This window comes from Zingiber officinale, chromosome 2A (assembly GCF_018446385.1).
Source record: "Zingiber officinale cultivar Zhangliang chromosome 2A, Zo_v1.1, whole genome shotgun sequence".
In the NCBI taxonomy this organism is placed as follows: Eukaryota; Viridiplantae; Streptophyta; class Magnoliopsida; order Zingiberales; family Zingiberaceae; genus Zingiber; species Zingiber officinale.
This window is the reverse complement of record NC_055988.1, coordinates 3805685-3819258: the sequence shown is the minus strand read 5'-3', so window position 1 is coordinate 3819258 and position 13574 is coordinate 3805685. Positions and strand designations below refer to the sequence as shown.

Below are 13574 nucleotides of genomic sequence, written 5' to 3'. Positions count from 1 at the left end.
CGTGGACTTCCATGGATGAGAAGGTGGTTGACTGAATCCAAGAGCAAAGGAAAGGTGAAGGTCACAAAGGAAGGATACTACTAGTGAGTGTATAAGATTTCTTTTGTACCTTCTTCTTTTCTTCCTTTCCATTTCCCATCCGAGAGCCCTAGAGAAAGTGCTAGCACACTTGGGGCTCTCTTCTCCATCCTTTGAGTGTGGGAGACACTCCTTGTTCGTGTGGATATCATTAGAGGAGTGTCTACGTTGACACTCTTGGAGGATTAAATTTGGTCAATTGAAAAATTAGGGACGAAATCAACACCACGTTAAATAACGAGGGACTAAATTGAGAATTAACCCGTTAGTTAACTGTCCAAGCATCATTCGTGTAATTAATAAATTGCTTGAACCCCTTTGCCATTCAGTATATCCATGGGTCTGAATAGAAATTTCCACATAATTTGAGAAGTCCTGTATATTCATCATTAAGTTTGGTATCACATATATCATTTGGGTTCCTCGGGTAAGGTCAATTTCCATAGTAGCAATAATGGATCTATCCCCTCGCCGTCTGGTGTCTTGAAGGACAATTAATATCATTGCTCCTGTGTCTCATCTATGTAAAGCATAGACCCTTATCATTACGTGACCCATATGAATATGGTGAAATCCAACCTCTTGTAATGCATGATGGCTTTGATTTGTAACAAGTGGTAAATCCATTTGATTTTCTTCAATACAAAGAACATCTTCTTCAGAATAGTGCTGGTAACCCCTGTGTTGAGTAGGTCTAAATCCTACTGAGTATAATATCTCCGCTGGCACCATTCTAGCTCTTCTGGATCTCGATATGTCCAATTGCTCTTCAGGGCTTATTTGGCTCTTTATAGTTCGTCTAAAATGCCTTTGGCCGGGCATTAATCTTATTTGCATATTATAAAGTCTTCTTCGATTGGTTCGATAATGTCTGATTTGATCTTTCGCGTTGGGTACTTGAGTTGTTGTTTGAGATACTGCTAGAGGCCTTGTAGTACTCATTTCTTTTTCTCTTGTTCGAGAATATCTGATGGATTGCGATGGACTAGAATTGAGCCTCGCTTCTTAGGAATTACAGATTCTGTTCCCAAGGATAATCCGCTTAGCTTCTTTGTAAGCTTTTCAATTGAAGCTTCAAGTTCCTTAGTGTTGTCCTGCCTTGTAGATGTTGAAATATTACTTTTTAGAGCCTGCACCTGCTCCTGTAGTTTCAGAACTTGATTACTTAACACAATAAGAAGGGAAATGATCGTATTGTTTTGCTTTATCAGGGTTCTGTGAGTGTCAAATGTTGTTTTAAAATCTGCAGGTTTTGCAAATCCAACGGATGAGGCTTCTAGTAATTATGTAGCCTTACTCTTTTAAATAGTTCGGGTCTTCTGATTGTTTTGCTCAATCTTCACTCATTAACCTATAAGGGTTTTGATCTTTTCTACCAATCTTTCAACCCTTTTGATGCTAATATTTAGCTCCTTAATTTGCCTAATAACTTCTTCTTCAACTGGTTTTGGTTGCTTAAACACTTCTATGATCAAGTTTAGGACTTCCGCTCTAGTTAGTGACCTATGATCTACTAATTCCTTCTCAAGATTACAAGCAGAGACTTGTAGCTGAACTACCTCCTTTCGCAAAGCTTGGTTTTCTTCCTCTAGAGCATAAAAGTGTTTTAAGGAAACTTTTGATAGTAATTAAATCCTATCATAAACTACTCCAATATTATGTACTAGTTCTGAGGTTTTGGGTTTTGGTATTTCAGCAAGGTCTAAATATTCAAGGTTTACGGTTCAGGATTTGTTGTACCACTCATTTATGCTTCGTTCAAATTTTTCAGACATGATACATCAAATGAACACATTTACAGCTTAGGAATTCATAAAACTTTCTTGCTCACCTGAGGGGTAACGACTTCTTACTATAAGACTTACGCACACTGCAGTCTTTTGCAATCAGTTAATGAATTCAGTCACCTTATCATATGCTATTTGATATATCTTCATTCTTTAGCAAGGAGTATCCTCAAATAAGGCTTTCCGGCTTACCGTCTTACGCACTTACTACCCTTGCGAAAATCCAGACCAAGGATGCTTATCGAGTCTCTGTTGGATCGAGACGTGCTAAAGGGGGGGTGAATAGCACTCGTGGCTAAATCGTTCAATTTGTGAAACACTCGAGTAATTAAGACGCAGCGGAATAAAAAAGCAAACACACAAACACAGAGGAATTTACTTCGTTCGGAGCTTAAGGCGACTCCTACTCGAAGGCCGCAACAACTATAAGCTCGTAAAAATTACAAACTAATTACAATTCAAGAAGTAAAAGATTACCGACAACAAAAGACTAAATCTGAAGCTTCACCTGAAACACTCATTCAACATGTTAGATAACAGAGAATCTTAACTTTGAATCCCTTTGCCATTATCAAAACTTAGGTTCGATCGTCAGATGCTTCCTGCACCAACAGTCTCCACCTTTCAGCCTAGCGATTAACTCCTTGAATCATAAGAGAGATAATGAACACATAAATGAATGATATACAACCCTTACCTTCACCTTGAATTTATATTTCTAGTCGGCCATGAGCTTTAGTTACTTTGCACTCAAGCTCTTATACCAGAAAAGGATTGTTATGAGAATTTGAAATTAAACTCGAGACGACGCTCGAAATTTATTTCTCCTTCAGAAAATTACATCTCACAACCGAAAAAGATCACAAAAGAGGAAATAAACACCTTAGTGTTGCTTAAGTGTGTTTAAACCTTTACACTCAAGGTCCTTTAATAGACTCAGCAAAGTTATGATGATAAGAAGTGGGTACCCTTATTTGACCCCATCATCCTTCTTATTCAGCACATTTGTCGATCATTATAGACTTTACAACGCATACTGACTCAGCATTTCTTCTTTATGTCACTTTGCTGAGTCATAAATCATTCTTTACAGCTATTTGAAAGGGCGGCTCCCCGAGGCTCAATCCTTTCTTTTTACACGTGTTTGGATTTCGGGCTTACCACTTGCTTCCGAGTTATGGTGGAGTTTCCTGTATAACACAATAGATGTCTCGTAAGGCATTGGATGACCTCCAAAGATCTTTTCTCGTTTCATGAATTATTGAGAGTTTCTCGATCCAATAATTGTCTCTTGTTCCTCCCAGATGTCTTCTGTGGTTAAAATCATACTCCTTCATTTGCTGAATGAGTTCCAACTCATTAATAGCTAAGGATGCATTTTTAATAGCTTGATCTTCAATGTCTCTCATCCTTCGCCGCTTATGATGTTCTTCGGGAAGGAGTATATTTTTGGCAGCCTCATGTATTAAGTCTTCGTATTCAGTTAGTAACGGAAATTGAGCAGATCCTCCTATCTCTTCTTTTGTTAGTACTGTCAATGTCTTTGAATCTTCCATCAGCCTGGATAAATTGTCAGCGAAAACATTTAATTTACCATCAATATATTCAAAATTTACCTTTACTCCGGTGCCCGTAATAAAGTCTGTAAAATCAATCCATCTAACTCTGGAAGGTTTGTTTCTGATAGACTTATTATGAAAGCTAATGATGACTTGGCAATCTGTCCTCAGTGTAATTTCCTCCTTATCCAGGAAGTGAATTTTTAAGGCGCTCATAGTTTCCATTGTGACAAAAATTTCCGCATCAATTAGCAACGAAGGATGAGAGATATTGAAGATCAAGCTATTAGAAATGCATCCTTAGCTATTAATGAGTTGGAACTCATTCAGCAAATGAAGGAGTATGATTTTAACCAAGATGACATCTGGGAGGAATAAGAGACAATTATTGGATCGAGAAACTCTCAATAATTCAAGAAACGAGAAAAGATCTCTAGAGGTCATCTAATGCCTTACGAGATATCTATCGTGTCATATAGGAAATTCCATCATAACTCGGAAGCAAGTGGTAAGCCCAAAATCCAAACACGTGTAAAAAGAAAGGAATTGAGCCCCGAGGAGCCGTCTTTTCAAATAGCTATAAAGAATGCTTTATGACTGAGCAAAGTGACATAAAAAAGAAATGCTGAGTCAGTATGCGTTGTAAAGTCCATAATGGACGTACTGAATAGGAAAGACGATGGGGCCAAATAAAGGTATCCGTTTATTATCATCACAACTTTACCAAGTCTATTAAAAAACCTTGAGTGTAGAAGTTTAAACATATTTGAGCAACACTAAAATATTTATTCCCTCTTTTGTGATTTTTTACGATTGTGAATTGTAATTTTTTGAAGGAGAAATAAATTTCGATCGTTGTCTCGATTTTAATTTCAAATTCTCAGAAACGATACACGTGGAGTTCTGTCCCTATTAAAGGACCCATTGCCGTAACCTCAAAAAACCCTAGCCGCCCCTCAGAGAGAGAACAAACAGAGCTCGCTTCCTTCTCCGGCCCTCGTTCGCTACACGTCGACATGGGTTAGTAATCGAGATCTCCCTTTGCTGATACAATTTTGTATTGGTATCCAATTCGTCGTCTTCGTTCTGATCGGCGTCAGGTAAGGTGCACGGTTCTTTGGCTCGCGCCGGGAAGGTTCGAGGGCAGACGCCGAAGGTGGCGAAGCAGGACAAGAAGAAGAAGCCCCGCGGAAGGGCCCACAAACGCATGCAGTACAATCGTCGTTTCGTCACCGCCGGTATTGATTTTTTTATTTTTTTTCTTCCCGTAGCTCTCCTTTCGCACCGGACAATTCTCTGATCGTTTCTTCTTCTTTGCAGTTGTTGGATTCGGGAAGAAGAGGGGCCCAAACTCGTCGGAGAAGTAAAGATTCTGGTGGTCACGGTGGTACCAAAGTGCCTCCTTTATCATTTTGCGTACCATTTCCTGTCTACGTACTTTAACCTTTTGATCTGTCTTTGTTTTTCCTGTTTGTCTTTGATTACAGTAATTAAGTGGGATATGAATTGAATCGTGGAATTCTTCTTTACATTGATGTTATTGCTATGCTGTTCTGATGCCTAATTTTATGATAAATGCAATCTCTCTGTGTGATTCTTTTGTCTCGGATCTCACTCATGTTCATAGTTAACCTGGAAACAGATCTACTATTTGCTTGATCATGAGATTACACTTGATTCCACTTTGTATTAAAACTTTCCAGTAACACCTTAATGTTCCATCATTAAAGTTGGTTTAGGAAGAAGATGGATAGCATCTTTAGGCATTGTTTGCTCATTGCATGGTTTAGGTTTTGAAATGCAAGGGTTTATTACTCATACCACTCCATCCGAGTAAACCTAGTTTGAGTCCTTGTTTAACAAGAGAATGTAGAGAGGATAGGAGGTTTTCTAGGCATGATAAGTAAACCTTAATCTTGTAGTCCCTTTTGGATAGGGAGTTTCCGAGTTCTAGTGGCTCGAGTAGACAGACGAGTTTGAGTGGTTGATTGAATGAATCAAGATGATCTAGTTGGACCACGCTCGCCAAGCTATTCGGATGAGTTGGGACAGTTTGAGTAGATCAAGTGGATCGAACCGAGAGAGTCCAGTAGTAGATTGGGGGGCTACACTATCGAGCCGGGTAGCGGTTGTCTAGGCACGATAAGTAAACCTGGTAATCCTTGTTGGATAGGAAGTTTCAAGCTCTAGTGGGTCGGGCAGACAGATGAGTCAGAGTGGTTGGTTGAATAAATCAAACTGATCCAGTCGGACCATACTCACCAAGCTATTCGGATGAGTCAGGACAGTTTGAGTTGATCAAGTGTCGAACCGACAGAGTCCAGTAGTAGATTGGGTGGCTACATGATCGGTCCCGGCCAAGGTTTTGAAAGAGTATACACTCTGTTCAAGACCTAAAAATTCCCTGTTGGATTGGATAAACCGACTAAAACCTTGGCCGAATCCTACTCATTATTTTTCTTTGAAACATTGTGATCTGTAGATAGGAAGAATAAGAAGAAAAAAAACTCAACTAAAATTGCCTATTGATGTAAACTTGGTGCTATTTGAATCTCCTTTCACTGAAAATTGAAATCCCTGCAATCTTTACCTGCTAGTGTTCCCGTGATGTAATTTTATTTGTTAAAAATTGTCTAAATTATAAATGATTTGCATCAAATAGTTGTATGTTATTTCAATCATATTTTATTATTTCAAGCGTATTTATTATAATAAATATGGAATCTCTGTGAATTAGTTAATATGTTTGTTAAGTTGGTGATTAATTTGCAAGAGTTCAATTGTATATCATGATGGTTGTGATTGTAAAGCTGTGACTGTGAAGATGCTTTTGTGATGATATTGATCGTAAAATGCAAGAGGGCAATTTCAATTCCAGTGAGGACAGTGAAAAACGTTTTGAAAATGGAAATAATTTTTTTAAGACATCTTGCAAATTAAAACCAGCTTAAGCATTTTTTTAAAAGAAAGTGAAAAAAAAATAGCCACCATGAATCCTGTGTCGACCTGCTATATTTTGTCTTCACGGCTTAAAGAGGTTGTTTTTGGGTAAAATATCGTTTTCTATTTAGCAGTATTTTGTATTCTGTATTTTAAAAAAAATACTTAATCTCTTTTGACTAAAAATCTGAAAAATATTGTAAAAGATGGTTATGTTTCTATTTGTTTTTATAATTTTTAATAATAATAAAAGGGTAAACATATTGAAATTAATTATTATATTCTTCAGTAAATTTTTTTATAAAATTCATTTATATGTAAATATAAATAATAGAAAAAAATAATTAATCAGGTTGGGTAACGTCGAGTCTAGGATGATCGATCTAGTTTCATGAAAATTTTTCACCGATCATCAAAGTAAATTAAAAAGTGTTCGCAATGGACAGTTCAAAAGTTCAACATCATTTAATTATTGTGTGTCCTATTTAAAAGAAGAAATTCTGCAAAATCAGATTCGATTTCATCGAAATAACAATCAACAAAACTATAATAAATATTTCATTTAAGTTGTATTTCATTCCACGTAGTATAACAATAAACAGAACTATAATAAATATTTCATTTAAGTTGTATTTCATTTTAAGTTGAATAATCGAGGATACGAGAAGTTTTTATTTGGTTACGATCAAACAAGAAAAATTAGTCCAATCCACCTTTTTATAGAAAAATTTTTTCGTTTTGATTTTTGTTTGCATAACATGCATTTGTCATGTACAATTTAAATATAAAAATACATGAGAGGATTCAATAATTTATATTAGATCTATGATAGATAATGAGCTAAATTTTTGGGAGTCCATCATCTTTTAATTACATGTTCCATTTCTCATTTGAAAGAATTTGTTTTACAAATTTATTATAACTAGGGATCGAATTACAGGTATCTAGTGACAACTTAAATACTCTGTCGCTGCACCATAGCCTCGAGGCGATATAAATAATAGAAAAAAATGATTAACCAAGCTGGGTAACGTCAAGTCGGGGTGATCGGTTCGGTCCACAGAAGTTTTCAACCGACCACTAGGGTAAATCATGAAGCACTCACAACGGGTAACCCAGGAGCCCAACATTCTTTAGTTGTGTGCCCCATTTAGAAGGAAAATTTCTACAAATTTGTCATTTGCGGGTGTCTGAATGATAACCTACACCATAGTCCCGGGGGCGATATAAATAATAGAAAAGTAACTATATGAAAGAAATAATCAATTAAAAATTTATATTATTGTTTATCTATTGTTTGATTTCTTTTGTTTGGGGGAGTTTTTGACTAATTATTCATTTTAGAATTAAATCGGGTTAGTTTTTTTCCCTTTTAAGGTAATTAATAATGTTTAAAAAATAAAAATATATTGTCTTTCATCTAACTTAAAATGTTTTTTTTTTTCAATATATAGAGGTAAAAAACTGCTAGAAAATACAACGAATTAAAGGTATTTTACCCTTTATTATTATTATTTTTTTCATTTTGTCATGGGATCTACAATCAACAATGGTCGAAATGAGTGACTTATCTTTTTGCCATATCGTAGCCACAGGTCAAGTCGTCATTTTAACGGCGAGGGAGGTCAGGCATCAAGGCATTTGAAAATATATATAGAAGTTTTAAAGGTATTTTAAAAAGAATTTTAAAGGTTTCTTCGTATTTGAGAAAAACTTTTAAAAATAATGTTGGATTAATATATTAATATATTTTTAAAAGAAAAAAAAAATCCATTTATTGCCGCAGACTGCCCCAGGCATCAGCTCTGAATCCCCTTTACCTCCTGCCGACCAGAGCGATCGCCCTATTTTTCGGTCGCCACCTGCTTTTAGCGGCGCCTGTGAGGAGCGATCGGCCCGGGGATTGCGCCATGAACCCCGAATTGTAAGCAGCTTACCTTTCCCTACCCTATTAGTCGTTTATTCTGCAAAGTTTCCTTCTGATTCGATCTAACTAGGGCATGTCTTCTTTTTTTTTTTTTTTTTGTTTTCAAGAATTTTAATTTTTATTCGGTCGATTTGTCTTCCCTGTTTTCCATCTTTCGCTTGAAATCGATATTATTTTTGATGTCTATATGGCTAAATTTGGGGCGCGGCATGGAGTCGCTAAGTTCGGAAGAGCACGAAGTTACCATATGACTTTGTTTCTGGATCGTTGCTAAGGAGATAAGGAACGGTCGTAGTCGATGCGAAAAAATGTCTTTCCTTACTGGGCATATTTAGTCTGATACTTTGAGATTTCCGGCTCATGGATGATTTCAAAGGTTTATTGTCTTTTCAGAAGTTATGTGGGAAGAAGGGTAGGGCACCATCTCCAAGATTTGGAAAATATTAAGCTTCCGGTTGGTAGGTGCAAGCATTAAAATATCATAGTTGATATGAAAAATTGTTTTTAAGAACTTAATTGATATGAGCAATAACATTCATAGTTGATATGAAAAATATCTTACCTTATTGGGGGTATTGACTCCTTAAGTGCTAAGAAGGATACTTACTAAAATCCTACTCATAATTAATTGCATAGCATTCATAAAATGGTGGTGTAAAATATTTCTAAGAACTTAAATACTATCTATTCACAAGTTTGTAAATTTTAAAGAAAATATATTTCAAACACAAACCGAATAAATAAGACTGTTATCATCTATGCAAAAGTTTCAAACATTTATTTGTAAATTTATCAAATTTCTTTAGCAAGAAACTTACCTTGTAAGATCTAATCATAATTTGTCTTGAGTCAAAATTGAGGCTCAATAGTTTTAGTTATTGCTGATTTGTTGTGCGGAATGGAATCTGGAGCTTTTTCTTAGCTGAGAGATTTCATTAGCATCCAGGTCTATGCAACTAAATGAACCTCATTTTTAGTCTATGTGTGACCTCTTCTCATTCTAAACTATCAATTGGCTATAACAACTGATTGGTTATATTTTATTTTCTCTTTCATAGCAAGGAGAACTTTGTCTGGGTAAAACAAAAAGAACTCACAAAAGATCGCTTCTTACCAGGCGACTCTAAGTTACACTAATAGCAATAAATGGTAAGTGTGGATTGTTCAAATGCAACTAATAGCAACCCAAGAACACTGAGATTTATGTAGAAAATCATTGAAGATGAATGAGAAAAATCATGAGTAAATTTCGAGGGGAATCCACAAGCATATAAAGATCTTCAAGAGAAAAAAAATCTCCTTAACTTTTCTTTTTTCCTTCCTCTCCTCTCTTCTCTTCTCTTCTCTTCTCTTTTGCACTATTTTTCCCTTTTATTTGAAGCTGCACTTAAACTCGCAGGACTTTGTTGGTTTATTCACACACTTGCACACGCCTGACACCGGTAACATTTCAAAACCTTTTCTTTAATTAAACCTCAAGCTAAGTTGGCCCACCTATAAGTTTGGGTGGATCGTATGGATCTCACTTACTGTCCAACTCTGCAGGGGCGAACTTGTACTCCTCAATGGGGCCCATGCTAGCTTATCTTTTGCAATAGCAAAGATCTCCACTGACAACTTTGATTAGCATGTCTAAGAGTTCCTTGCCAATGTGGATCATTATGAGTATATCAATTTATTCTCAATTGCATCATGATCCAATGATAATGAACATCAATGTGCCTTGGTCCAAGAGGGATATGTACAATTTTTGCACAGATTGAATGCATTCTAACTATGATAGAATTTTGTTATTCTTCTGTTTCAAATCCAATTCTTGCAAAATGTCAATTCTTAACATTTTATCAATTTCACTTACTGCTTATATTATGGTTAAGTTGTCAATATGACAACACACTTATGTGAATACTGAAATAGCTTTTCTTTAATTGGCATATTCATCTCTATAACCTTCAAGATTGATTTCAACCTCCCAAAAAACATTCATATTTGTAATTTGCCAAAGCTATAGCCTATATGGAATTCATTTTATTCATGAAAATGGTATCTTTGAGACTTTGATACACAAGTAATCATTTTGGAAACTGGGTCCATTTCTTTCATGAGTCAAACTTGTGCCAATTGGAATTTATGTGTTTTTCTACCTTGGTTATTTTGTTGAAAGATATCTCCATTCTCATTCATGTTCTATCACTTGCAACCTTGTTATCTTTGGTGAGATGTGTGCCATCTAGCCTCATTATAGAAAGAACTATCTGACAAGTAAGTATTTGCAGTGACTATCTCTTCAAGCTTCTGCTTATCGGTGATTCAGGTGTTGGAAAATCATGTCTTCTGTTGAGGTTTGCGGTAAGGATTCATTTAACTGCTTTGGAGTTTTCAAGTACTTATAATCAATCTTCAGTATTTCTCCTGCCTGTATTTCGTTCAGATGTTTGAGTCCTTTTGTGACCAAAATATCCTTTGTTTCCTATTTGCGACAAAAAGGTTTTTTTTTTTTTGTCATTTTGAGTGTTGTGACAAAAACAGGGTGGGTTAAACCGATGTCAAAACTAAGGATGAACATGAGTGTTGAGTCGACTATGAAGGACCTTAAGAAATGTTATTCATGGTGGGTGAATTTTCTAAGATGACCTTTATGTTCATAGGTCACGTTTCAACCAAGAATTGTTGAAGTGGTGACTCGTGGGATTGTTTTCAGTTGAGTTTGTAGAGACTTATAGAGGTATTTCTGATTCCTTTCAGGTGGGTTTGCAGGAAGTAAATCATTCAGAAGTGTGCGATCGCACGCAAGTGGCTTGTTATTTGCAATTCCACTTGCAATGAAGGATTAATTTACACTTAAGATTAGGAGAACATAATAATTTCACAAAATTGAAAATTCACTTCTGTTTGCTTGAGTTTTATTTGATGTTGTAACTTGTAAACATGCTGGCACAATCTTTGTTAATTTTTGAAAATGAAAGCTATCAAAAATAAACTAGTAAAAAATATATAGAAAAGGTAAAATATCTGAGATTCAAATAATAGGTTTACTATGTAAATGGTCGTGTACTTGTACCCTCAGGCATAAAAAATGATGTTGCTGTAAGGGTTGCTTAAACTGCAAACAATCAAATTAATTCTAGAAGCTTTACCTTTTCCTTTCATGGTAGAGTTGGAACTCTTCTCTTGATATATTTATATTTTCATGTGGATATCTATGCTTACTAAATAAGAAATGGTCAGTACTGATGGTTTTATATGAAGCACTCAATGTTTATGGTAACTTGTTCAAGCTACTTCTAGTCCTATTCTTGATTTCTGTTTTCATGCACTTTCATCTGATGTAAATTTTTTCTATCTTGCATAGGATGACTCATATTTGGAGAGTTACATTAGTACAATCGGTGTAGACTTTGTAAGTATCTGTGAAATGTTTGTCTTTTGCTTCCTGGATTGGTGTCTTTAGCTTATGCATGCTATTCTGTTATCAGAAAATCCGCACAGTTGAGCAAGATGGGAAAACCATAAAGCTTCAAATTGTAAGAGTCATGCTTATAAACACCTATCTATCTTGACTAATTGTTTTTTCCTCTGTAGTGGGATACTGCTGGTCAAGAAAGATTCAGGACAATAACAAGCAGTTATTACCGTGGAGCTCACGGGATTATTGTAACTAACTGTCCGCCTATTTTGTTTGTGTTCAAGCTAAGTTCTTCAGTTTAACATGATTGTCCACGTTGCCAGGTGGTTTATGATGTAACTGATGAGGAAAGTTTCAACAATGTGAAACAATGGTTTAGTGAGATTGATAGGTATGCTAGTGAAAGTGTAAACAAGCTACTAGTGGGAAATAAATGCGATCTGACTGCAAACCGAGTGATTTCCTACGAAACTGGCAAGGTAGGGACTCAGTATCTTAACTCAGAACCTTCTTTTACGATCAAGCAATGTAGTTTTATGCTGAGGTCACTCGGTCAGTTACCTTTATTAAGACTATCTAGTTTTATGACTGAAGGCATTTGCCGATGAAATCGGGATACCATTCCTGGAGACTAGTGCAAAGGACGCAACAAATGTCGAACAAGCTTTTATGACAATGGCAGCTGAAATAAAGAACAGGTTTCCCTTTGAGACTATATATATATATATATATATATACTTTTTATATTGTTGGTGCACGTATTTATTCAAAACATGGCTGCTGAAATAAAGAAATGTTTCTTTTTGGCATTTTTTTTTTATGAAATTGATTCCTTAAATATTGTACAAGAAACTATAATGTGCATTTCTATGCAGGATGGCAAGTCAACCAACAATGAACACTGGTTTAGCTGCTACAGTGAAGATACAAGGTCGACCGGTGGAACAGAGGAGCAGTTGCTGCTCCTGATTTGCGCGATCACGAAGTAGTCTTTGATCCTAACGAATGTGCTTTGGATGGATCGTTTAAGGGATGGAAATCTGTCATGGTTGTGGATGACTGCTTGTGTAAATAATCAGATTACTTCAGAAGCTTTAACTGTGGGTGAGACACCTTGTTGACTGTTACTAGATCGACATGACTTGTCTGGTGCCAAAGCAGTCTTTTCGGTCTCTTGGCCATTACCACATCGATGCCTATGAGAACTTATATGGGTTTTTATCAACCAGTTCCAATATTGTCCTGTCAAACTAATGCTTAAATAAGGTTGACAAATTGTCGCAGATTGCAACATAATCATGCACATGATCTTCAGAATATTTGTCCAATTTGAGATTTGAATTCAAAAACTGCCATCTCATTGCTTTAGCACCATTATCAAGCTGAGCCAAACTTTATATACTTTATAGTGTTCAAGTTTGTTTGAGCTGAGTTTAAAATGAATTAAGTTGTTAAAATAAATGTTCAAACTTGGTTTGATTTGAGTTTAGCTTAAGTGTGATTCATTTAGATATTATAATTTTAAGCTTGATTTGAGCTTAGTTTAAGTTTGGTTTATTTAGATATTATTGAATTCTCAATTCAAGTTTATTTGATTATTTGAATATGGTACCTTTTAAGTTTATTTGATTAGTTATTAAATTTAATAATATAAATTTGTTTCTCTATTTTGAAGATTTCTTTATTTATTTAGCAAGTTAATAAGAGTTTAGTTCACAAATATTGTTTATAAACATTAACTGAACATATATGTTTTCAAGTTTGTTTGTTTAGTTGAATTATATTTTCAAATTTATTTATTTAGTTAAATAAGTTGTTCAAACTTATTTATTTAATTAATTTTATGTATATTGAACGAATATAAATAATTTTTTATC

At 35.3% G+C, this 13574-nt stretch overlaps 2 protein-coding genes across 4 annotated transcripts; both read left to right on the top strand.

Annotated features, from left to right (window-relative positions):
- The first annotated feature begins 4285 nt into the window (after positions 1-4285).
- LOC122044362 (40S ribosomal protein S30) lies at positions 4286-4953 on the top strand. The gene is made up of 3 exons (XM_042604861.1): positions 4286-4444; positions 4525-4662; positions 4745-4953. Exons 1-3 carry the CDS (start codon positions 4441-4443, stop codon positions 4789-4791), a joined length of 189 nt encoding a protein of 62 aa, XP_042460795.1. The 5' UTR covers positions 4286-4440; the 3' UTR covers positions 4792-4953.
- Positions 4954-8130: 3177 nt separating this feature from the next.
- Positions 8131-13074, top strand: LOC122040568 (ras-related protein RIC1-like). Of its 3 annotated transcripts, none has more exons than XM_042599923.1 (8): positions 8131-8288; positions 10568-10640; positions 11644-11691; positions 11768-11779; positions 11874-11945; positions 12021-12176; positions 12292-12395; positions 12573-13074. In XM_042599923.1, exons 1-8 carry the CDS (start codon positions 8275-8277, stop codon positions 12664-12666), a joined length of 573 nt encoding a protein of 190 aa, XP_042455857.1. In that variant the 5' UTR covers positions 8131-8274; the 3' UTR covers positions 12667-13074. The 3 variants fall into 3 exon arrangements, with proteins under 3 accessions (XP_042455857.1, XP_042455856.1, XP_042455859.1); XM_042599922.1 differs by having other exon boundaries at positions 11768-11815; XM_042599925.1 differs by lacking the exon at positions 11768-11779.
- Positions 13075-13574: the final 500 nt, after the last annotated feature.

Coding starts and splice junctions, on each gene's coding strand:
- LOC122044362 (XM_042604861.1), top strand. Junction 4,663..4,744: donor TCGTCGTTTCGTCACCGCCG/GTATTGATTTTT, acceptor TCTTCTTTGCAG/TTGTTGGATTCGGGAAGAAG.
- LOC122040568 (XM_042599922.1), top strand. Junction 10,641..11,643: donor GTCTTCTGTTGAGGTTTGCG/GTAAGGATTCAT, acceptor TATCTTGCATAG/GATGACTCATATTTGGAGAG. Junction 12,177..12,291: donor TTTCCTACGAAACTGGCAAG/GTAGGGACTCAG, acceptor TTATGACTGAAG/GCATTTGCCGATGAAATCGG.